This window comes from Fundulus heteroclitus, chromosome 20, assembly GCF_011125445.2.
Source record: "Fundulus heteroclitus isolate FHET01 chromosome 20, MU-UCD_Fhet_4.1, whole genome shotgun sequence".
Taxonomy (NCBI): Eukaryota; Metazoa; Chordata; class Actinopteri; order Cyprinodontiformes; family Fundulidae; genus Fundulus; species Fundulus heteroclitus.
In genome coordinates, this window is record NC_046380.1 from 16,854,801 (window position 1) to 16,878,404 (window position 23,604).

Below are 23,604 nucleotides of genomic sequence, written 5' to 3' on the forward strand. Positions count from 1 at the left end.
GTCACAAAATCCTTTGAGCAACTGGTGTTGAAGCATTGGAACGACATCACAGCCCCCCCCCCCTTTCTGGAACCCCTGCAGTTTTCTTACCATTTTGCACCACCTTGACCACCCAGGACACTGATAGGTCTGCATATAGACAGGAAGTCGAGTGGCTGGCGTAGTGGTGTGGTCAGGACCTCAGCGCATCAGTCTGTCGATGGAGTTTGCAGGTGACACTGACCTATCTGATAGGTCTGCATATAGACAGGACGTTGAGTGGCTGGGGTTCTGTGGACGTCTCTACCCACCCACCCCAGACTGCCCTCTCTCACTATCCTCAACAACACTGTGTCTGCTGTGAATCATTTGTTGTTCAACCTCTCTCAGGACCTGAGATGGTCCCCACACATAGACATTGTTAGGAAGATGGCCCAGTAGTAACTGTACTTCCTGTAGCAGCTTAAAAGGTAATTTTCTGCACCGCCATCACTCACTCTGTTCTGTGTTTGCTCACCCAGAAAACGGGACAGGTCCAAACTGAAACTAGCACATTAGGTCTGCGGAGAGGATCGTTGGGGTTGCTTGTGCAGGTTCCGGGGTCAGGAAAAGGCCAGCTAATGTCTCTGCAGACGCCACACATCCTGCTTACAAACTGCTCACAAACTGTTTAGACCTTTACCTTCGTTATTGCGTTATTAACTAGCCACCACAGAGACAGTTTCTTACTCCAGGCTGCCAGTCTGATGAACATCTCACAGCCTGAATGGTCAGCTAAACTGCCGTAAAACAAAAAGTGCAGATTACGGTATCACAACCTCCCCGTCTTTCTTTTTCTTTATATATTACAAAGAAAACACACATGTGCATACTCATATATATATATATATATATATATATATATATATATATATATATATATATATATATATATATATATATATATATATATATATATATATATCAGCTTCATTGGCCATGGTTGTGTGCACAATCAAAGAATTTGACTTCCGTCACAGCGCAGACAGCATACAGACATCATATATATATATATATATATATATATATATATATATATATATATATATATATATATATATATATATATATATATATATATATATAAAGATTATATATTGATTATATATATATATTGATTGTGCACACAACCATGATGTCTGTACGCAGACAGCATACAGACATCATATATATATATGATGTCTGTATGCTGTCTGCGCTGTGACGGAAGTCAAATTCTTTGATTGTGCACACAACCATGGCCAATGAAGCTGATTCTGGTTCTAAATGAGTATTTGTACTTCCATGTTATTTCATCCCTTCAGCAAAGGGATCAAAACTTGGTATTGATTTTGAATAAGGTCAGCAAACAGTTAAAGGTTACGGTAACTCCTAAATCTTCCTCAGCAGTAAATAGATGATTTAACATCCACTTCCTGTACGCACACCTTTCCCGCAATTTAAATATGTAGTACTATGTTCAGTGAATCAGAGGGACGTCACACGTTTCTTTGTTATTGTCCAGCCAAACAGCAGCCGAAGGCCGCACACTCCCGTCTTTTCCTCTTTGCTTGGAGCCACAGGGCATGACCCTTCCCACGTTGTACCTCTCCCCATTCCTCCTGTTTTGCCCTCCTTACACTTTATGCGTGTCTAAACACAAGTTTATCTGGCTAGGATAACAGAGTAATAATTAACTTGCTTTAGTATAATGGCAAGAACAACTGTATACACATGAAATGTTCTTTATCCTATTTTTATGCTTTCTGTTGTCCTGTTTCTCTTTTGCCCAATCCTTTTTATCACCTTTTCCCCGTTAACTGTGCTACACCTCTCGAATGTGAAATTTTGTGTATTTCTTTGATTTTGTGTGTGTGTGTGTGTGTGTGTGAGGCCTTGAAGCATGCACCACTCCTTCCCCTTATCCAGTGAGGAAGCTCTAGAGCCTCAAGGGACTCATCAACTATTAACTCATAACTATTTGAGGGAATTAGGGGAAGGTTCGTGTCCTCAGATAGTTGCGGAAATTTAGATTCCCAGAAAGCAGCCAATGATGCAGACACCAGCACTCAAGAAATCTTTCCTATAACGGTCTCTCTCCCCTGATTCCATGAGGTGTGGATCTCACAAATGTCCAGAACAAAAATCAACTCCACGGGGCAGTTCATCATCCAGAGGCCTGATCAGGTCTCAAAAGAGACCGTTGCTTCATGTTCTGAAGTCATACCAAGGAGATAGCAGTCGGACTGGTCCTTCCCTGAGCCTTTTAGAGGTGGGCTTTTCATCTGGCAAGCACAGAAAAAAAAAAACAATCTTCTGTTCTTGCAAAACACTGTTTCATATTTTAGATGCAGTTCTGCAAACATGTATTTTCCCCTTACGAATTTAAGCTAAGGCCAGTGCTCTGCAGGCCCAAGCGAACCAGGTTAGGCCTGCCGTGCTTCAGATGTTGTTCTGGGTTCTTCTGTGACCTGCTAATTGAGTCGTTGATGCGTCCTCCCAGTAATTATTATAGACCAGCCGCTCCTGGGTTATACCCTGCTCCAGATTTTCTGCCTTTGTGGATAAAGGCTCTCACTGTGGTTTACGAGAGTCTTAAAAATAATCTTTTAATAATTTTCAGACAACAATTTTGACAACTTTGGTTCTCATCCATTGAAGCAAAAAAGCTTTTAAGAGTTTGCACGTTTCCAGCATATAAAAATGTCTGAAAAACACATATTTTAAACTTCAGCTGCAAATGATAAATCTTGTCTATTATTTTTTGTGTAATTCACATAAACTGGGAATTCTGCACTGTGTTTTACATTTATTACCGATCAGACACAACATCTCAACCACAATGATTTACCAGCTATGATTAAGATTCCATAAACCACTTTACAGTTTGTTTATGTACTTCAATTTGTTTTTTCAGGCTGTAAACTTAGATGTTTCTTATGGCACGTTCAGATGTTAAAGTCCCAAAGTTGTTACCTGTGTTGGGCCTCTTATTTTGGATGATCCTTTTTAGAGCAGGGGTCCTAAAACGTCATGTTCAAAAGTCCAAATCTGACTTCTAGATAGGATCGGAGGTCAGGAACTACTGGTGATGTGGAAATTCACTTTATTAAATTTCCTTAACTTTGAAACAAAAAAAATGACACTATTTATCTTTGTAAAATAAAAATCCTCCAATAAGAGCTTAAATCATCACGGTCAGTTAATCAGTTATCAATTTATAGATTTGTTACTAAACTACTGAATACTTTGATACCACATTGTTTTTATATCCTGTTGACATAAATGAAAATGCCCTAAAGATGATTTGTGAACATTGTCCTGGTTGACTTTTCGTTGGGTCCAGATTCAGACACTTTTCTGGAATTTGAGAAGCAAGGGTTAAGAGGTTTTGTTTGTTGCGTTAAGTGTTACTTTGACCGACTACAGCTTCCACCATGTCATAGAATATACAGTATGCATTTCTTCTCATGTACTGTTGCAGTTTAGTTTAATGGTAATTTGCTCAAATCTAACTTTTGGCTATTTGCATGTAAGTCAGCCATTCTTACCCCTAAATCTTAATATTTTGGGGTTACTAAGCTAAACAATGAGCACTAGTGAATAAAACCAGTTCATGAGTTCATGATAGCAGAGAATAACTTTTTTTTATTATTTGGAAAATGGTAGACATTCAAATAAGTTCAGTTAAAAGGACAAAATGCTGATCAAACTTTAACCTATCAGACAACTTGTCCTGATGTTTTAAAGGTTTTGAGAATTTATAGACAGCCAGAAGCCTTGAGAGTTAGATTCTCTTATTGCTGTCATCTTCAAATATTTATTCAAGTAAAAGGTGTGCACATTCAATGACAGCCGTTCAAATGTTAGTTTGTCAGATGTCATCTGTTTTTACGATGTGAACTCAGCTCTGTGCATTGTTCACTTTAAATATCAGCATTTTCTTTTTCTTTTTTTGGTGTGAACATGGATGAAAACCAAAAATAGAAGCTGGATAAAGAATGAGTCATTAGGATGAGGTCTGACTAATTTCAAGTTTATCATGCAATGCACTTGAAATGTAAAGGTTCACTAACAGAGAAGAAAACTGTCTGCTGGCAGATTTAAAAAAAAAACAAAAACGTTTGTTCAGTCCTTCCTGACTGTTGTTCGCTTTACCTGAGACTTTTTTTAATTGCATAAAAATACAACTTCTTTCATGTGGTTTATTCTTTCACGCCTACTGTATTGCATATGTTGAAATGGTAGAACACTGACATATTTAGCAGGATGTGAGCACATTGTGTGAGTTTTTACAGCTGAAAGTTTTTATAGGTAAGTGGCTAAACGACTAATAATAATAATAGTAATAACTACTGATAGAAGTGAAAATGCAACATTTCAGTCACTTCAGCGTAGCCTTATCCAAGAGGTCAGACATCAACAAATATTTTCTTAAGCAGTTTTAATCTTGACCCCGTGTTCGGTTCAAGTTTGCGTTCTCTTTAGCTGGCTCTGCATCAGTAAAAGGCCTGGTTGTAGGTGTAAAAATCAGGTCTGGTAGTCAGAAATTTACTGCTTCTGTCAAATTAAAATGAGACCACTTAAAATAGATATCAAAACTTTACTCTTTTTGACCAAACTAAATCTTTTTGAGATGATATGACATTATTACAGAGAAGCTAAAAGTTTCTCTGCCAAATCTGATTTACGTTTTAGCAGAAAGTAAAGTTTTCTTTGTAGATACTCTTTTTTGTGGGATAATGTGTGGTTTCTCACTTTTCGTTGATGGTTTACACTTGTAAATTTAATGCAAATTCAGAAAAGGCGCATTTAATATCGCCATAAACAGTAGGAAAACATTGAAAATGAAATAAAGTGATACAATGCAAAGCTGATAAATTAAAGAGAAAATTTGTGGAGTTTTATTAATCACAACTGTGATTAATATACCTGCATAGACTTTTTATCGCATTAGAAAAACAATGTCTACCAGCAAATCCCAGAAATGTAACCAGAACCTATGGATGTAAAATAATTGTACTACATGAGCACTGCAGCCCTCCCCAAGCCATAAATGCTGCACGTAATGCATCGCTGAAAGACAACCAACACAAACTCATATATAGCAGCAATGACTCAGTAATGGCATTACATAATCATACTTTATGTTGACACCTCACTCACCTTGGCAGGCAGGGTACTTGAAGCTCAAAGTAAAACGTATGGCGTCGCTTGCTGCCTCATTATTTCAACTGTTTATTATCTGACCAGCTGTGGGCACTCATAGACCATGGAAAACTCCTTCAATTTGAGAAAAAAAAGAAATAAAACAAGTCAGTAATGTCAAAGTAACAAACTGAATCATGATGCTGCAGAACACAGTGATTTCCACATTATGCATCTAAATATACATGAATTCCCCCATTGTGGGACAGTGAAGGTATTTCTTATTTATTCTATTATGTGCACTATTTGGAATTAAAAGCACATGAAAAGCAACAAAAAAAACTTCAGAGGTGACAGAACATGATGCTGCAGAAATTCCCCTTAATTTATTTACCCTTAGACCCGCATGACATGTTTTTATCGGTATTAACGTACATGGTAAGACAGACAATGTGATAGCACCTTAAAAGTTAATGTAAAACATTTAGTTTATTTCTAGAAGATACATTAAAAACAAACCACTGGTTTTTCAGACATATTACTTAGAGTGGACGGCTCTGATATACTGTCATGTATTACACCTATAGGGTGGCCCTAAATTATTCCTTTGACCGATGTAGTTTCTTCAAGGAGAACTGTCAGCTTTATATTTTTTGTGACAGGATGAAACGAAAATTAATTAAGCCTCAAGCCAGAAAGAGTTGGGGTTGTTGACCTTTTGACCCTCTTAGCTGCAGCACACATCAGAAACACAGAAAAAATGCCAATCTATTGTTGTTGCTGTTGTTTTAAAAGGCTTACATAACTAAACAAATCAAGATACATTACTAATTGGCATTTGTGCAAAGTCGTTTTCAATCTTTTTATGTATTTTTGGAGCTGCATCTAAATTGTCTTATAACCGGATTAAGCTATTAATTCTTTTTTTTTTTATATAGATTTAAAATTATTCTTATTCAGCCAATACATTTCTTCTGGTAGGAAACTAAACAGGCATCCCTCAAATGATAACCAAACAAAAAGAGGTTGGTTTTACATTTTATTAAAAAGTGGCATGTCGAAAATGATTCATAACCTTCTGATTAATCAAATAAAAAAATGCTGAAAATTACCTGTTTTACAGCAATTAAACCTTATTTGTATTGTGACCATTTATATTTGGTGATCTGCTCCGAATGCCTGAGGTTGGAGGTCCTTCTTGTCATCTTTACACTGTGTTTGTGTGAGAGTGGAATGTCTGAAATAGAACAAGATCTTATTTTAATTCAAAAAACCTGATTACTGAGATTACACTTTTGAATATCTTAAACACTATACATCAGTGATTAGCATAATAAGTGTGGTTAGCAGTAAATGTCAGTCCCTGAGTATTCCCTGTACAATAAGGAGTCCATGACAGGTAGAGGTTGAAAGGTCAAATAATAAATGTTGCTTTAATACATTTAGTCTTCCTGTTATCTTCTGAATTCTCACTCCCTGTTTAAGTAAATGCTGCTGTGAAAAACTACAGTTTTCTTTATAGTAGCTTCTTACACCTTTTGTGTCTTTTCTCTCACCTCATTTTTAAACCTCTCACTAATATTGAAAATAGCTAAGAGTTTTGTTTCCACGATAACAGCTTTCATACAGAAAAGTGTTGCTACTGACTACTTATCTATGGCGCATTCACAGAACAGAAAAAAAATATATAGCAAGGTCAGACCAAACATTTATCGTTTTTGTCCACCAACCCGGTTTGTGTGCATTCCTACTTTAAGCTGAGTGCAGTTTTTACCGCAAGACAAAAGGAGAAATAATCCTTTCTGTCTTTTCAACTGAATTTTGCTCAGCAGGGGTTCTCGTATTTTGTTTTCAGCTGATGGCACATTTCATGCTGCTTTCGGGGAAAAAGAGACCTTCTACTTGGCAACAAAGTGAAAGACTATCCCGCGTTTTATCAGCTAAATCTGCAAAGGCCACTATTTGTTGTATTATGGGGGCACAACAATGACCGAAGCATGAATAAAGTGAAGGTACTACTGATATGTGAGCATATGTTGGAGCTCAGTTTGGACAAAAGCTGCCTTAAGGGAATTTTGGCTTTCGGCAAAGCTTACAGACTGAGCTTAGAAAGTTTCTGATGTCAGATTTAGAAATGTAAAAACTTCAATGTTTGATCTGAAAAAGTTACATGCATCCTTGTGGAAATTCAACCAGAAAAGTTTTTTTTTTTTTTTTTTGGTGTTGTCAGATGTCATATGAGGAAGAAAAAGGGAGAGCGTCACCGCCGTCATATAAACTCTTAGTGACTGAGAGGCGGGAGAGAAGTGCAACCAAAGAGGCATGATGAGGTTCTCTGTCAAAATGAAGAAACAGGAAATCATCTGCATCTGATGTCTACCACCTCACACACACATGCACGCGCGCACACACACACAAACACACACTCACACACGCACACACACTACCGCACGCACACTAAAAAAATGGCTGGTGAAGAAAATCATTTTAAGAACTTAACATATGTAACACAACCTTTACCATTGCAAGGATGTATAGCAAAGATATCAAGAATTACCAATGAAGGAAACACGCATGACAAACCCTGAAGAACACACACACACACACACACACACACATACACACACAGACCACATGATGATTCGCTGTCTGAACTTTTGCTGAGCCCAGACTCTGTCAGAGAAACAAAATGTGTGTGTAGTTCCCTTTCTAATGGTCATCACTTCCTGAGGAAAAACCTGACCACACACACACATAAGCGCACCCACAGACTGTTGTCCTGACACTGCCACTGTCACTTAGAGCTTAACAGGGGGGCTGAAACAGAAAAGTCTCTGAAAAAAGGAGGAAGGGGTGAGTGGACCATCCTGTGGGTTCATTTGTTTTGTTTTGTGTGCGCGTGTGTGTGTTGCTGCCTTTTATGTGATGAGTTATAGTGAAAAGCAATGAATATATTTTGTACATGTGTTGGTTGTGTCAGGCTAGTGGATTTGCTCTTCATTTCAGTTCAGATAAGGCGAGATCTCTTTCTAGGTTTGTTTAGGCCTTAGCATAGGACTAAAATGATTTTTGGTAACATCAGTGAGCCCACATATCCCCTGCAAGGGTTCATTTTTCCTCTTAATTGTGTATTTTCAGGTATTATGGAGATAAATCCTCCTTTAAAAACCCTGTATTCTAAATAATTATTTATTTTAATTGTATTTTACTGTCTAAAACTTTCTATAACACTCAGTTCTGCTTTATTTTGGTTCTGATCCCCATTTGGGCCAGTTGCCTCTTGACAAATCTGAAGGCTTATGATCCCTGATCAGACCAAATTGACCTTCTGCTGGTCGATTTGTTGTATTATGGTCATATTATCATATTACATTTCCTTACAGAAAAAAGCCATGGAGTGGTTACCAATATCAAAGTATACCAATCTTGTCGAAAGGTGACATTTCAAAGAAACAAGTATATTTGATTATATTTAGCTGTTAAAAAATCATTTTAATGGGATGGCAAAGAAGGTGGCTGAGTTATTCTGCTTTTTTCCTCTTCTATGGAAAACGCTGCTCACCCCCCTTCCCCACATGTTGCTACATACTGTTGACTGTAAGAAAACGGCCACACTTTTCTTTGTACTCACGAAAAAGACAAAATTGGCTGTTTGGAAATGTTTCCTTTCACAAAAAAAAAAAACATTAAAAGTCTAGACATGAAAAAAAAAAAAAAAGTCTTGACATGATAAAGTAATCTTTTTAAGGGAATGCATAAGGGCAAAAAAATCCCTTTCAGTTTTGTGGGGACTATAAACTAAGAAATAAATAAATAAAACTATATTTTTTTTGGTGGGGGACGGCAAAGATACAGTTAAATGTGCTGTTGTAAGATGTACAGTGTACAGTTGAATGCATATAGCGAACTAAAGATGTTTGGTAATTAGCCTGGTTAAAATTGCCAAATATATGTAATAATCATATTATTTGCAGTAATTAGTATAATTCAACATCTTAAACATCACGTCAACAGAGGGTAATTCTTACCATCTGAATCAGAATTGGCAAATATCCAATCAAGTAATAGTCAAAAACTTATTCGACGCCTGTGCTTCTCCTGTTTTTTTTTTTTCTTTTGCTTTCTTTGTTTATATGTCTGCTGTCACTTGCTCTGCTCTCTCTTTTTTTTCTCCTCTCCATTTCAACTCTCTCATCACACAGCGCTCAGCCACATTTAAAGCTCGGTCCCTTGCGTCCTGCATTAGACGGCAGTCTGTCAAAAGTAATGAGGTGAACAAAAAGTGCTCTGATTCTAAATGGCGGATTTGTTTCTTCTTATCGAGGACTGCTTGTAAGTTAAGTGTGCGACAAGCTACTTTCTGGAGGTCAGTTATTTGTGCTATTTAGACACGTCTCCTCTGCTCCTCAGATGGCATTGCTGCATCTGTTTGCTGGCGTTACCTGTTGGCACAAATGACCAGATAATAGCACCAACATTGGTGGGGGTGGACCAGTGTGAATGCATCCTTTTTGGCATTTCTATTTTTATATTGATTAAAAATCCACACTCCTTTAATGATATAATGGGGAGGACACACCAATGTCTTTCCCAGACCCATCTCCTCCCCCCATGTGATTTTCGGCTATGGTAATACTGTTACTGCAGTTACAAAGTGATGAGTTACTGCAGGATCTACCTGATCAGACAGCTTAAAACTTTTTTACTTTAACTACATAAAGACCAGAAAGAAGCTGACATAATCTTCTGCCCAGTAAGCACTTGAAAGAGACTACTAAATTTAATGTGCGTTTACTCTATGTTTTTGCTTAGATCCTTTTAACAAAACAACATTATTGTAATACTAATGTTGGTATGATTGTTGCTTTTTTTTTGCTTTAAATAAAAGCAAAGATACCATGTAGTGCATTTTGTTTGGTGAGTTCTGTGTAAATACGGTAATTCTGTCACGGATACCAGACCTTGGACCCGAAATTCAAGGCAGACACTGAGTTCTGTTTAAAAGGTTTATTAAAAATGAAACCTGGATGCAGTCATAGCCCTCTGCAGGAGCAAGCTGGTTTCTTCCTGGCAGTGGTGAGAGCAAGCTTTGCTCACTGCAGAGGCATCAGACAGAGATCAGCCCCTAATCCAAGAGTCATACGCAGAATAGGTAGGCTGACAGACAAATCCAAATGTTAGGCAAGCTCGTCAGTCAGGGAACAAAAAACTGTTTGGGTCCAGATAGGAGAAGCTTGGTAGAAATCTGACAAGGCAAAGGCAAGGAAATCCACAGAAACGAATCATGCTCATTAAGTGGTCACTACCACTGGACATCTACAGGTAGAAGCTTTCAATTATCACTGACTGTGGAGTTCTTCAGTATAACGCAAGAAACAAGCACAAGGCATGAAGCAGATTACAGAGGAGCAGGTGGGTGTGGTGAAAAGCAGAGGGATAACAGACACAAATCATGACAAAAACAGTGAAATTTTGTAGTTTTTTTACACGTCCTGACACAAGGCCCCTGGCTACAGAACACTATGAATAGAATTTAGAAAATGACTCTCAAAAATCCTCAAAGTTTGTACAAAATGTCCCCCTGGCAAGTATGACGCAAAGGTGTGGATAACACCATTTTGTACGCAAAAAAAGTATGAAAATGACCAAAACTGCAAAGGTACAAAGTTTTTAAAAGAATGTGTAGTTTGTGGTTAAAACGTGCCTAATGTGACAATTGCCACGCTGTTTATCTTTATGGGGAGACGAAATCTCAGTGAAAAGCATTTTGAATTTTTGTGGAGAAAAAATTGACTCTGATCACGTCTGATTATCTTTTGATGGTCCTTTTTTTAGGCTAAATCAAAACCCAGAACCGGGCGGGCGCGATCAGCAGAGATAAACAGACGTGGCGCCCTCTACCAGCAGTATTGCACAACTATCATAATGCAGCTTAATTAATAAATCACTTGTAAATAATGCCAGACCGCGACTGAGACCCTCACATCAGGACATTTACTCACATCAATCAACTTTGCGGACACGTTTGAGCCTCGGCAGGTTTAGCATCCACTTCAGTGAACAGCAACGTTCATACTGTATCCCCAGTGACAGTCCAGTCTTTTCCCTCTTGGGATCATATATTTTTCGTGGGTTTTTTTCCACTGGATCTTGGAACTTTCTTGACTGTTTCACTGGGAGGTGCTAATAGCCGTTAGCTGCTTCCTTGTTTTATCATCTGCGGTACATTCTTCCATTGTTATAAATATACACAAAGCATAAAACACCAAAATAACAACTAATATGCAGGACGTGATAATCTTTCATTAAAACTTTGTATGCAACCAGAGTGAGCTACAGTCTTATAAATTTAAAAAAGTTAACTAACGTGGCTATGCACCTTTAACATGAAAATGGGGTTGCACACATTTTTTGTGTACCGTTTAGCTTCATAATAATACTGCTTAATGTGACTATTGTAGATGTAGAAAGGGGTAAGTTTTATTTTTAAAAGTAGTGTTTGTGTTTGTATCGAGTCAGAATCTGTTAATCCTGTCCTGCAGTGAATTTTTAAATGCTTTTTATCATCACATTTAACACTTTGGCAATAGATATAAAATGTTAAGCCCATCCCTAGTTGTGACCCACTGGCATTAGTGATCAAATGCTCGGAAAATAATCAAGCTCGTTAAAGCACAATATGGCACTATCATAAGATTTATCTGATTTTAGGTGGATATAAAATTGAAATGAGGAGACTGGTCTAAAAAAAATCAAATTGAAATCAGAGACAGGTTGTCTGGCTGACAGAAATAGTGGTTTCTATCCTCCCACAATGCCAAGCTTTGAAGGCTCCTTATGAGTACGTTTTGTACCAACCAACCAGGTGGGTTTTCAGACTCGAAGTAGACTTTCGTTCTAGTCGAGAGGGCAGTCCAGAACTCCACTTGACACTTGGTTTTCCAATAGTCTACTGTTTGATCACTCGTGTGCAGAAGGGGGAAGGCCCTTTCTGGTGAAGCTACCTGTGGTGGCTTCACACCAGCAGAAGAAACGAAAAAGTGGCAGTTTCCTGAAGAGTAAGGCAGAAATTTAGGTTATTTTTTTAGATTTTTACCGTCTTCTGACACAAAAGCAGTTGACTTCAAATACTTGGCTGCTTAGTCAGACAAACCGCAAAAAAAAAAACTTCTTACCACGCATGATGTTTCCAGAGTCCCACAGTTTTCTAACGCGGGACTAATCAGGCAAAAATCAAGACCTCTAGTCTTTTCAAAGAAAATGTGGGGAGTGCGAAGCAGACGTGCAGGCGGCACATCTTTGTTTTAGTCACTGACGCCGAACCACATGCTGTTTTACATGAAGAGGTCAGGAAGTCACACAACTTGGGCTGAGCGCTGCCTCTCTTGCTTTCACTCCCTTCCAAACACACATAAATTAAACACCTTCAAGAAACACCTTTGACAACATAGATGGCCTACTTGTTAAAAAAGGAAAGAAGAAGGAAAAAAAGCATCCTCTCTTCTAGAGGTGAAATACGTTGCAACATGTCACTTTTTTAATAACCTTGTGAAGGTTGTGGCAACTATTTGAGCTAATTTCAACAAATGTTTAACTCTGTTGGAGTTAACTTCCTTTGTTTTCACCCATTTGTACTTTGCTTCTATAGTTATTAGTACCATCGAAAAAGATCAGGGCCCCATTTCAGAAAGTATGTCTAATCTACCCTGAGTAGAAAGCAGCTACTCTGAGTAGGTCTACCTCACTCTGTCATACTCAGCGTTTCGGCTTCAGGGTCATTCTCTGAAGAAGGCCACAAGCCGAAAAGCGGTGGTCTGTCAATAAAGTCTGCTCCCGAACCTTCAAGTGTTCACCGACCAGTTCATTTATGCTCTTCGTGCACCCTGAAAGTTGAAGGTTGTGTTAGAAACGTTTGGATCTCTGCACCAGTGGAATTAGAAATCTTTAATCAAGGAATCTGGAGAGTATTAAACTATAATAAACAAAAAAGAAACAGTGCTACTGCTGCTGCAGAAAAAGCAAGTTAGCGGCAAAGAATTACTGAAAAAGTCAATGCATGAGTGATGTTTGTTATTTGACGGAGAATCTAAGCTGTATTCTCACACTACACTCATTCAACACAAAAGGGGGGATGCATTGATTCTGAAAGGCACTGAAACTTTGATGAAGTATGAAAATACAGTTTAATCAGGTATGGTTAAGTTATAAGTTTTTCTTATGTTTAACCGTACTCAACTAAAGCATTAATTGGCTATAATCAGCATGTGCGATTATGGGATGGTGTAAGTTATTGATATAATTGATATGTTCATTCATCTTTTTAGCAGAATTCGGCTTCACACATCCTTCTGAAAATGAGTTGACACATATTTTCTTGTAGGAGTATAAATTGTGCCAAACTCACTTTATATTAATCACATAGGCTATATTTATATTTTAAGTTGGAGTAAAGGTGCCGTGATTTAAGTGAGGAAATGTGCCGTAGCCCCAACAGTGTTGTGGGTAAATATAAGAATGGAAACTAAAATATATGGATGGAAAGTTAGAGCTGAAAGTCTCAGAATTTGAAACAGAATAAATGATTGCTTTCATTCTGTGTAGTTATTTAATTAATCTTGTGGGTCTCTAACTATGGAACAACGTTAAACTCTACTATAATTGAGTGCAACAGTTATATTCCTTACAGCGCAACATACAGATGCCTCTGAAAGATTTCTGAAAGATATGCTTCACATACATCATTAAAAAGCTGCTGTTGGCATAAAAGCAAAGTGCAGCACAAAGAAACTGTTCAGAACTGAGAGCGTCCTCTCGTTGTGTTAGAAAAGCGATGTGCGGGCTAACAATATTGAGACAAATCTCTGACAGTGGCGGAAAACGATAACGCTTGCAAATATATTAATCCAGAAATGATAAGACTTTTAATCGTGGTCTGATCAGCTCTCCTGGCAGAGATTTCTGTGGAGTGTTTGTGCTTCAGCATACAGGCTCCTCCAGAAAAGGACAGATCTTTCCTGACACTTCCTTGTGCAGATCTTAGCTAAAAAGAAGGAAAAACTCAGATTTTGCCCAAACAACCCGGCTACCAAGCAAGGTTGTTTCATGGAGTAATTTCACTCAGGGTAAAGGCTTATGAGGTTTCTCAAACAGAAAAGGCAGGGTATGCAGGAATTTACCCCGGAAATTACTCTGAGTATCCACTAACCCAGCTTTCTGAAATGGGGGCCCTGATATTTTATGAATTTTTGATTGCGGTTGAGTGGAGCTGTTAAGTCCTCACCTTGAAATAAGGCGGGTAGTCAGGGTTTTTGTTTGTTTGTTAAACAGAAAGGTCCTAAGGTGCTAAATCCTTAAATCCAGCCAAGCAGGTTCTCCCTATTGTCTCCCACATATTGTAAAATATGAACCTGCTTTATGTCTTAACATCTCTGCCGTTTGAAACTCACTTTGCTGTATTGTTCTTTAACTGAAATAATCCTTGATACTGTTCATCACGGGGCTCTGCCATTAAATTACAAAACGCAAAATGCATCTGTTTGCTGTGGAGTCGTAGACTGAGGCGTCAGTATATTGGGCTATTTTGGGCCTTCTACCTTCATAATAATACTTACCATCATCAAAAAAATGTATGGTTACTGTCTTATAATAACTTCTGTACCTAAAGTCTCTACGGATTTCGAGAAAAAGTAAAATATAAAAAAGGCTTGGGACCATTTACAAAAAGACCTGAAGATGAAATATATGGTCTCTGTAAAAAAAAAAAAAGACTCCTCAGTAACTATGAGGTCAAAGATTTTAATTGTGATTGTTTTTGCTTACTTGTTTTTAATCAAAGTGTTGATTATGCACGAGTATTTTGACTATTGTAAGTTGTCATGTTCTATTTGTACTTTTGTTCACGCTGTCCAGGGCTTTTTTGAAAAACAGATTTTTTTTATCTAAAGGAGTTTTTGTCCCTGGTTCAAAAAGGGCAAAATAAAATACAAATAGCATGTACAAAAAGTAACAAAACGTTAGGGATCAAGCAACAGGGGCTAACAAAAGTTTTCAAACACATGTAGCGCATTGCAAAGGGTTTAACTGGTTGGGATTTTATAAGATAAATCAACACAAAGTAGTGCATAATCGTGGGTTGTATTTCAATTCAGCCAACCTGAGTCACTTTGTAAAACCCTTTCTTCTGCGGTTATAGCCGTAAGTTCTCAGGGGAATATGTCTTCCTCTTTTGGACATCAAGAGACTGATGTCTCTTGTGTTTGGTGTTTTTTTCTATGACAAGCAGCTCAAGCTCAGTCATATTAGACAGACATTTAGGATTGACTGGATTTAGGTCTGGACTTTGACTCGGCCATTGTAACACAAGCTCCTGCTTTGATCTAAACTATTTCTCTGTAGTTCTAGTTTGATGTGTGTATATTTGTCCTGCTGCAAGGTGAACATCTGCCCAAATCTCTGCCCAGATGTTCCTCTGTAGCCTCTAACAGGGGTCCTGTATTCAGCTCCATCGGTTTTCCTGTCAACTCTACCCAGCTGCTCTGACCCTGCTAAAGTGAAGCTTCCCAACCGCAGGATCCTGCCACCACCATGTTTCACCGTGGGGTTAGTGTGTTCAGGATGATGTGCAGTATTAGTTTTGCTCACTCATATAGTTTGCCATGTGGGACAATAACTATAAATGGGATTCTCATAACACCAGGGCACGCAATCATGATTGCTAAGCTTGCAGGGTACGGGACTAATGATTATCACTTTGACAGATTCTCCCACCTGAGCCGTGAATCTCTGCATCTCCTCCAGAGTTGCCATAGGCCCCATGACTTTTTCAGCCGGTCTGTTTTGGTAGATTCCCAGGTCTTGGCAGCTGGGCTGTATTCTATACAGTATTGCATAACAGATTGCGCAGTGGCTCATGAGATGTTCAAAGCTTCGGGTATTGTTTTATAACATAACCCCGCCTTAAACTTCTCGACAATTGTATCTTTCATCCTTGCTGCAGTGTTCATTGGTCTCCATAATGCCTTTTGTTCGTCAGTGCTCTCTGACAAACCTCTGAGGACAGCACAGCTGCATCTATGCTGAGATCAATTTATAAAAAAAACAAAATTGAGAAGCATGTTCCATTTTTCATCCACTTTACAGATAATCGGTGTTGGTCCTTATACAGCCAGAATAAAATACATCAAACCCTGTGGTTGTAATGTGACACAAGTTTATAAAGATATGAGCACTTTTGAAAGGGACAGTACAGTCTGCTCGGCGATTTAACTCTGTTCCTTTGCGTGAGACATCTTTGGAAAGAGTCACGGCTGTTGTGAGGAAATCTGAGCATCTTAAACATTACAGTACAATAGTTTTGCAACTCTGTCCCTTAGGGAAGATTTCACATCTTTCCCTTGATTTCACCTCTTTTTCCAAAGCGGTTGCATTCCAGCTGTGTTGACAGTGGCACAGCCCCTCTTACATTCGGCAGCTTGTAATACAGCTTTTATTATCTGCAATCCGTTCACCTCTCAGCTATACTTCAGTATATCGTTATAAGAGGAGAACCAGAGCGTTTCTTTTAACTGTATTTCTGGGAAGACTCACCCTCTAATACAAACATACTCAGTGAATGGAGCTGGCTGTAGCTGCCAGACCTGCCTGGCCTTCTTGGGTTTTTGACACTGTGGTATTGTGTCAAGACCTGAAGTATCACACAATAGAAAGCACTTCTCCAAACCGTACTCCTACATGGAAGTCAAGCTCTGACACGTGGAAACCTGAGAAGTGGCTTGAGACACCAATCCAGCTCCTGCACACGCGCTGGCATGCACACCCCTCTGCTAATGCAAGACAAACCAAACATCTCTTACTAATCATTTGTCACCTTTTATCCCGCCTGACAGCTGGTTTTCCTACACAATGCTCATAGATACAAACGTGAAAAGATTTTTTTTGCATTACAGTGTTTCTATGAAAAACCTCTGGAGAAAAGCTTTAGCCCGAACTTGTTTTCACCCTCGGTTATGACATAAATGAAAAAGCTTTGGTTTAACTGTCAGGCGGCAGTCGCCTTCCTTTTTCTTTTCCCATGTTGTGCAGAGCACAGAGCATGGGTTTCCTCAGATGAGAGTTTTTTTAAGAGTCTCCAGAGTGCAGTTTGAATCCTTTCAGTAGCCCAGGGACTTGCTTTCTGTCACCCTCTGCTTTATGTTTTTTTTTATTTTCTGCCTCTGGACATCCTCTCCTTCCCACTGGATTTCTTTCTCCATCAAATGACCCGATGCCAAGCGGAGCACAAGTCACTCTGTTCCTCGGTCTATTCTAATTCTGTATCAGCTGGCAACTATCCAGCAAATGGAAAAATAACCAGGTTTCTCTGGGTATTAATAGTCATCGGCTTCACGCACATATACACACACCATTCCTCTGCCTTGTAGTGGAACAATACCCCAGTCCATGTGAATTTTAAGTGGACCCCCGCTGATTTTCGCTGCCACATTCCAAACATGTGAAAAGGAAACAATATGTGTTTGAGAGAAGAGGATGTTTGTTCCATGCGGCTGTTTTGCCAAGTATCTTTGGAGCCAGTGGAAGTCATTTTTATACCTGGTGCTACTGTGCCATCTGAGCATGACTATTTTAGTTGTGTCCTGTTGCATAATTTGCATTCCTTGCTTCGTTTTGTGTTCCAGATCAGCCTCTGAATGGTTGATTGGGGTTTATTTTGAGAATCTGTGTCGGTTCTGAAGGTTCTGTTCTCCGAACAGACCTTTGCCTCTTACTGATTATTTATGAATGTTTTCCGGTTTTCCTGTCCTTTCCCTTTTAAGGTTGCTTTAGTTCAAATTATGGTCAGCATTTACACAAATGGCAAGGTTTGTTGTGCTCTAATGAAAATAAACACCAAACACATGAGAAGAAAACAGTGTTCTGTACTGCTATATTACACTGTATAATATCAATGTATTCCTCTGTACACAATTCTTTGCAAAACTAATCCTGCCTGTTGACCTTTCTTCACGTTTTTTTTTTTTTCACATTATAACTGCAAACTTCAATGCATTTCATTGACATTTCTGTAATAGACCAACACTAGGTAGTTCATAGTTATGGGGTGGAAAGAAAGTGATACATGAACAACATTTTTACAAGTAAAAGTCTGGAAAATGGGGCGTGCTTATGTAGATTGGCACTTTTTCTCTGATGCTACTCTCCTGAAGAAGACGCACAATTAATAAATAGAGTCTACCTGTATGTTTCTCTTTAAATAAATCCATCTGTTCGCTGAAGGCCTCACAGGTTTATTATTATTAAAAAAAAATGCATAATGAAGACCAAAGGACGCTGCAACCGATCAGGGGTTAATCTGTTGGGGTTTTTAAAGCCATGATTAGTCTCATTTGTTTTCCACAAGTGGTGTAGGGGACGCAGCAAAGTTGTTGAAGTAGGTGGAAGGGCATTTTTTTAGCCAACATGCAAAACACTCTTTGCGTGGCGGAATAGTTACTCTGCCCATCGCCGTCTCATGGGGGTGGCAGCATTATGATGTTTTTCTTCAGCAGAGACAGAAAGAGCTGTAATCATCGATGTAAACCTTTTAAGACCGTGTTGGTGGTCCAGCTTATGGAAATTAAAAAAAAAATTCTATTTTTCTTCCACGTCCCCGTTGTGCACTAGTTATTGTTGGGCATTTGCATAAAACCTAACGTTTGTGGAGTTGAACGTTTGCAAGGCATTGTACATTTCATCATGTAAGAACAATTCTTATATTAGATACTGCACTTTTAAATGCCAACTATGTCATCTGCTGTAATGCTTCATTAGTGTACCGGCAATGTTAATCAAAAACTTATGATTAAAATTTGCATAAATATTATCTAGTAAAGATATTTTATGTGCAATCTGGTTGATCTAACGGTTCTTCACTTATTGAGAACTTACTGAACGTACTGAGAGGAGGATGAGAACAAAATCACAGTTTCCTAAAGGACGGGGGATTTCTGCGTTACGCCACAGCCTTGGGCAAACTCACCTCTGGGGCGTACAGCTGTCTGTTTGGTTTGCTTTCATGTAAACGCGAGTACCCTCTGATGGTTGGACTTTGATAATCTCGGCTGACTTTCTTTCCTCCAATGTCTGACCATTTGGGATGACCGCGCCTTTGATGATCTGTGCAAACACAAACATGAAAATCTAACTGTTTTTCAGGATGTATTGTGATTTTTTATTTATTTATTTTTTTTTTAGTTAAGTTGCGACTAAGGTGAAAAGACCAGCGGCAATGAAAGGGAATACTGATAAAAAAAAAATGTGCTTATCGTTGCCCCTTTAGCTCAGAATCTAAATAATATAATGAATAAATAAATGAATAATGAACTATAGTTTACATATGTTTACTTTGAACCTCCCATGCTGCACACTCAATGTATTCAGAAATAAGCCATAAAATAGCTCGACTTTTCTTGACTTCAAAGGTAAACTTAAATTTGAAAGACGTTCTTAGATGTTTTAGCTGTCAAAAAGGGCATTTTAGCGTGTGCCTAAAACCAAGTCATGTATCCTTGGCCTCCTTTCCCTGTCCTTTGGTTGGGCAATCGCTCCGCTAGGCACCCAAACAGCATCGCAGGAAGACAGTGTTTTGAGCAGAGGAGACGTTCCTCGGTGCCAGAGTTCGCCTTGTTCTCCCCCGTGACACAGTCTGCCTCCCTGTTTGCTTGATAACAGACAGACTGCAGGAACGAGCGGGGAGGACTGCGGGTACTCCTCCTGGTGTTTGCATGGGAGTGTGTGTGCACACCCTAATGTTTTGAACTTCTCTGAGGAGATGTTTTTAATGATTAACCCTCAGGGGAATGCTGTATGTGGGCTTGTGGTTCATAAGCAAATGTAATCGTTTCGTGTGCTCCGCATTTCCGCCTTCTCTCCTCAACAAATGGCTTTTATCTCCTCTGTTTGCACCGCAGACATGGTGGACACCCAGCAGCTCCTAGCCTGGCCTGTCGGTTTCAGCCTGAGCACGGTGGACTTGCCGGAGCTAGACGACAGCCACCACTACCTCGACATGAAACATTTGTCCACGTCAGACTACGCCTCCATTTCCTCCTCCTCCATCCCTTCCTCCCTGTCTCCCCCGCTTGTGTCCTCCATCTCATCCGCCGGCATGGCCTACGACATCAGTCCTCCGCTGAGTGAGGAACACCTGACGAACATGGACTACACAAACATGCACAGCCACAGGAAAGAGATGGAGATGCACAGTAAGTTCAGTCACTCATGAAGCCTGATTTGTAATTTCCTATTTAAAAGATATTTATTTTCTAATCTAAACGACTGAGATGTAGTTGAAGACTAGAATCAAAGTAACTGCGGGCTGGAGATTTGCCCATTTTGAAAAACCAACGGCAACTGAGGGACTTTGCCTTTTTTTTTTTTTCGTGGCTGCTGATTGTCATCTGATTGTTCATTTTTCATTCTTCTCTGTTAGACCCAATCAAGCTGGAACCAGAGTCTCCGCCACAGTACTCTGACAGCACTTTGTTCTCCAAGTTCCCAGACGATGCGTCGGCGTCAGCGTTAAACATCGAGTGCCGTGTGTGTGGAGACAAAGCCTCGGGGTTTCACTATGGGGTGCACGCCTGCGAGGGCTGTAAGGTAGGCCTGAAGGACGTGGCAAACGAAGCTGGAAGATAGATATAATAACTAACCACTGATGTCTTTTTGCATGCAGGTTTATCTCAATAGATCAAAAACAAAGAATCGGCAGATTAATTTAATTGTATATTGTATATGTTATATTGCATATTTGATACATTTCAAGAGTTTTAAGAACTCGCTGTCTGCAGAGTTGGATCCAGGTATATTCACACCTGAAATGATCCAAACCCACCGGGATGGACAGATTTCTAATCCCATAGTGCCCCAAAATTTTATGATCACTAAATAGCTTTCATCACAAATTGCTTTCTGTGAAATGAGTGAATTTAATGTAAAATCAAGAATCCCTTAAATTTCTCTTTCCCCCAACATTCGGTGCAACCAGAATTAAACTTTTTATTTACTATTATTTAATCCTCTGAAAGCCTTTTGTGGACCCAATGAGGTTACATTCATTACACGCCCACCAAAGGTATAAATATCTTGTAAGAGTTGGAATAATACATATCTGGTTCAATTTGGGACAGATCTGATGATTTATGAGAAAATTTGAGCTAAACGTTTGGCCACGGCGTGACATCATATTTCGCTACAGCCACACTCGAAAACCATCTTCGTTTGAAACCAAGTGACACCAAAAGGTTCTCTCTCTCTTTTGACACAATTTCAAGTGGCTTAAATGATCTGAGGGTGTTATAGTATTGTTGGTTAATCAAATAGTGGTTTAATCAGGGTATAATTATTCCTTTCTATGTGAAAGTTATAGCTTTATAGCTTCTTTTCTTGTTTTTTCTCGAAAAGGCAGTTTGAGGCCTGGCCATACCCCTACATATGCATAACACTCACCAGTTTGATAACTTTTAATCACTCGTGCCCTAAGGGATACTGACCAGATTTGAATGGGATGCATCAAAATCCCTCAAACTCACAAGATGTATAATCTGAAAAACCCTTAAACATGATCCTTTGACCCAAAATGGCTGACTTCCTGTTGGTTTTAAGACATACTTCCAGGAGATTTTTTTTCTTGCATTGGAGGGGTCTGTCTGTGTACAGAATTTAAAATATTTAGGGGGCGCCTTGTGGCCACACCCCCTTTGAATTCCAGTGAAATACTAATATTTCTCTTGGAACTGAATTTTCTGCTAAAGTTTAGTAACTTTATAAGTATATTCTGGTCCCCAAAAGGCTAATTAATTTTGGAAAAAAGACAGATCCTGCGATTTCAGTAGGATTTTGCTGCACTGCTCGGGCCTAATAGTGCTAAAGCAGAAAAAAACAGAAGGATAACATCCATACATTATGACAATGCAAGTTTAAATAGATAAGATTCATAATTCCTAAAACTGAGGGAGAGAAATTTTCCTCATATGTTCATCTCACACCAAATGTGAAGTGCATGAGAACAAAAATCATATATTGGCTGCTCTGTACTAATGTTTAAAGCTATATTGTGATTATAATGTTTGCTAAAGTTTAGAGACAGTAAATACTGACAGTAAATAAATAATCTTACAGAAACAGCAGGAAATCATTTTGTTAATATAGACCATACTCGTGTCTCCTGTTGCTACATGCGGTGATTAATATTAAAGCAGAGGGATGATCAGCTTTGACAGGTTTGTATTTTGCACACGTATTGTGAACGATCGGTCACAGTTGAAACACACGAAGCAAACTGCTCTTAAGATTATTTTTCTTGCGAGGAGTAAAAAACTAGGACTTATTTCTAATTGGAAACCCGTACGGTACTTTATGCCTGTGTTTCAAAAGGAAACCATTAATGAGGGTTTTTTTTTTTTTTTTTTTCATCGATACAGATTCCCACATGTGACTTTCTCTCAATCACGTTAACAACAAACAGGATCTCTTGGTGAAGAGCAGAATTCGGGTCTCCATCAGTTCTCACAAGTTGTCCTGGTCCTGATGCAGCTCAGCAGCAGCAGACTGTCACACTCCAACTTTAGCTGTGGTTTTCTTTACCTGAAATGCTGTTAGTTTATACCAGACATAATACTCAGTGATTCACAGACCGCAGAAAAGTCTTGGGGATCTTCAGGATGTGAGTTGGTTAATGTGCGAGGCTTTTTTGCGTTTGTTTGTTTAGCTGTGACTGGCCTTTCCCTATACTGTGGATGCTGTTTTTGTCAAGCATCTTTGTTATTGTTGAATCATGAGCTCCGGTAATGACTGGGGCAGGTGAGGCCTGCAGTTCTTCAGCTTTTGACCTCCTGAATGAATCTTCAGCGCGCTCTTAGAGTAATTCTGGCAGGCCTTAAAGGTCTCCCCTGTTCCATGTTTTCACCATTTGTGGACAAAGCAATTCACTGTTGCTTGCCGGAGCCCCAATACCTAAGAACATCTTCAAATTGCCACATGGTGTATTGCTTTTTAAGATCTTTCAGCCTGCTTCCTGTCCTCACAAAGGCTCTAGTTAAACGATTTCCTGATTCTACAAGCCTGGCACTAATCGGGGCTGGTTGTGGTGGTGGCAATTGAATTCAGCTTTGCAAAAAAAAATGTGATTAATCACGGTTAATCCATGACTTAGCGATCATGTTTTCACATAGAGCCAGGTTAGCTTGGGTATAGCTTCTTTCCCTTACTTAATTAAATCCTCACTTTGACAATGAAACGTATTAAAGTGCATATCAGGGAGTAAATCACGTTTTTGCTTGTATCGAAAGGTTATGCTGGGGTTGAAAAACAAACCAAACCGAGGAAACTAAAAAACCTGACCGTCACGAAACCTCAGAATACCACCAGGAAACGTTCACCGGTGTCACAGTGTTCATCCGATGCGTCTCTTAAGTCGTTATTCTG

General features: G+C 39.0%; 1 protein-coding gene across 3 annotated transcripts in view; it reads left to right on the forward strand.

The window, feature by feature from the left end:
• The window catches only part of pparg (peroxisome proliferator-activated receptor gamma), a 51,811-nt gene that overhangs the window by 8,581 nt on the left and 19,626 nt on the right, over positions 1-23,604 (forward strand). For 2 of the 3 annotated variants that reach the window (XM_036152071.1, XM_012881380.3), the window contains exons 2-3: positions 20,091-20,384; positions 20,612-20,778. In XM_036152071.1, the coding sequence (XP_036007964.1) occupies positions 20,093-20,384; positions 20,612-20,778 (459 nt within the window). In that variant the 5' untranslated portion in view covers positions 20,091-20,092. Of the gene's footprint in view, positions 1-7,910; positions 7,999-20,090; positions 20,385-20,611; positions 20,779-23,604 lie in introns of those variants that run through there. The other variant, XM_036152072.1, reaches the window with a different exon arrangement.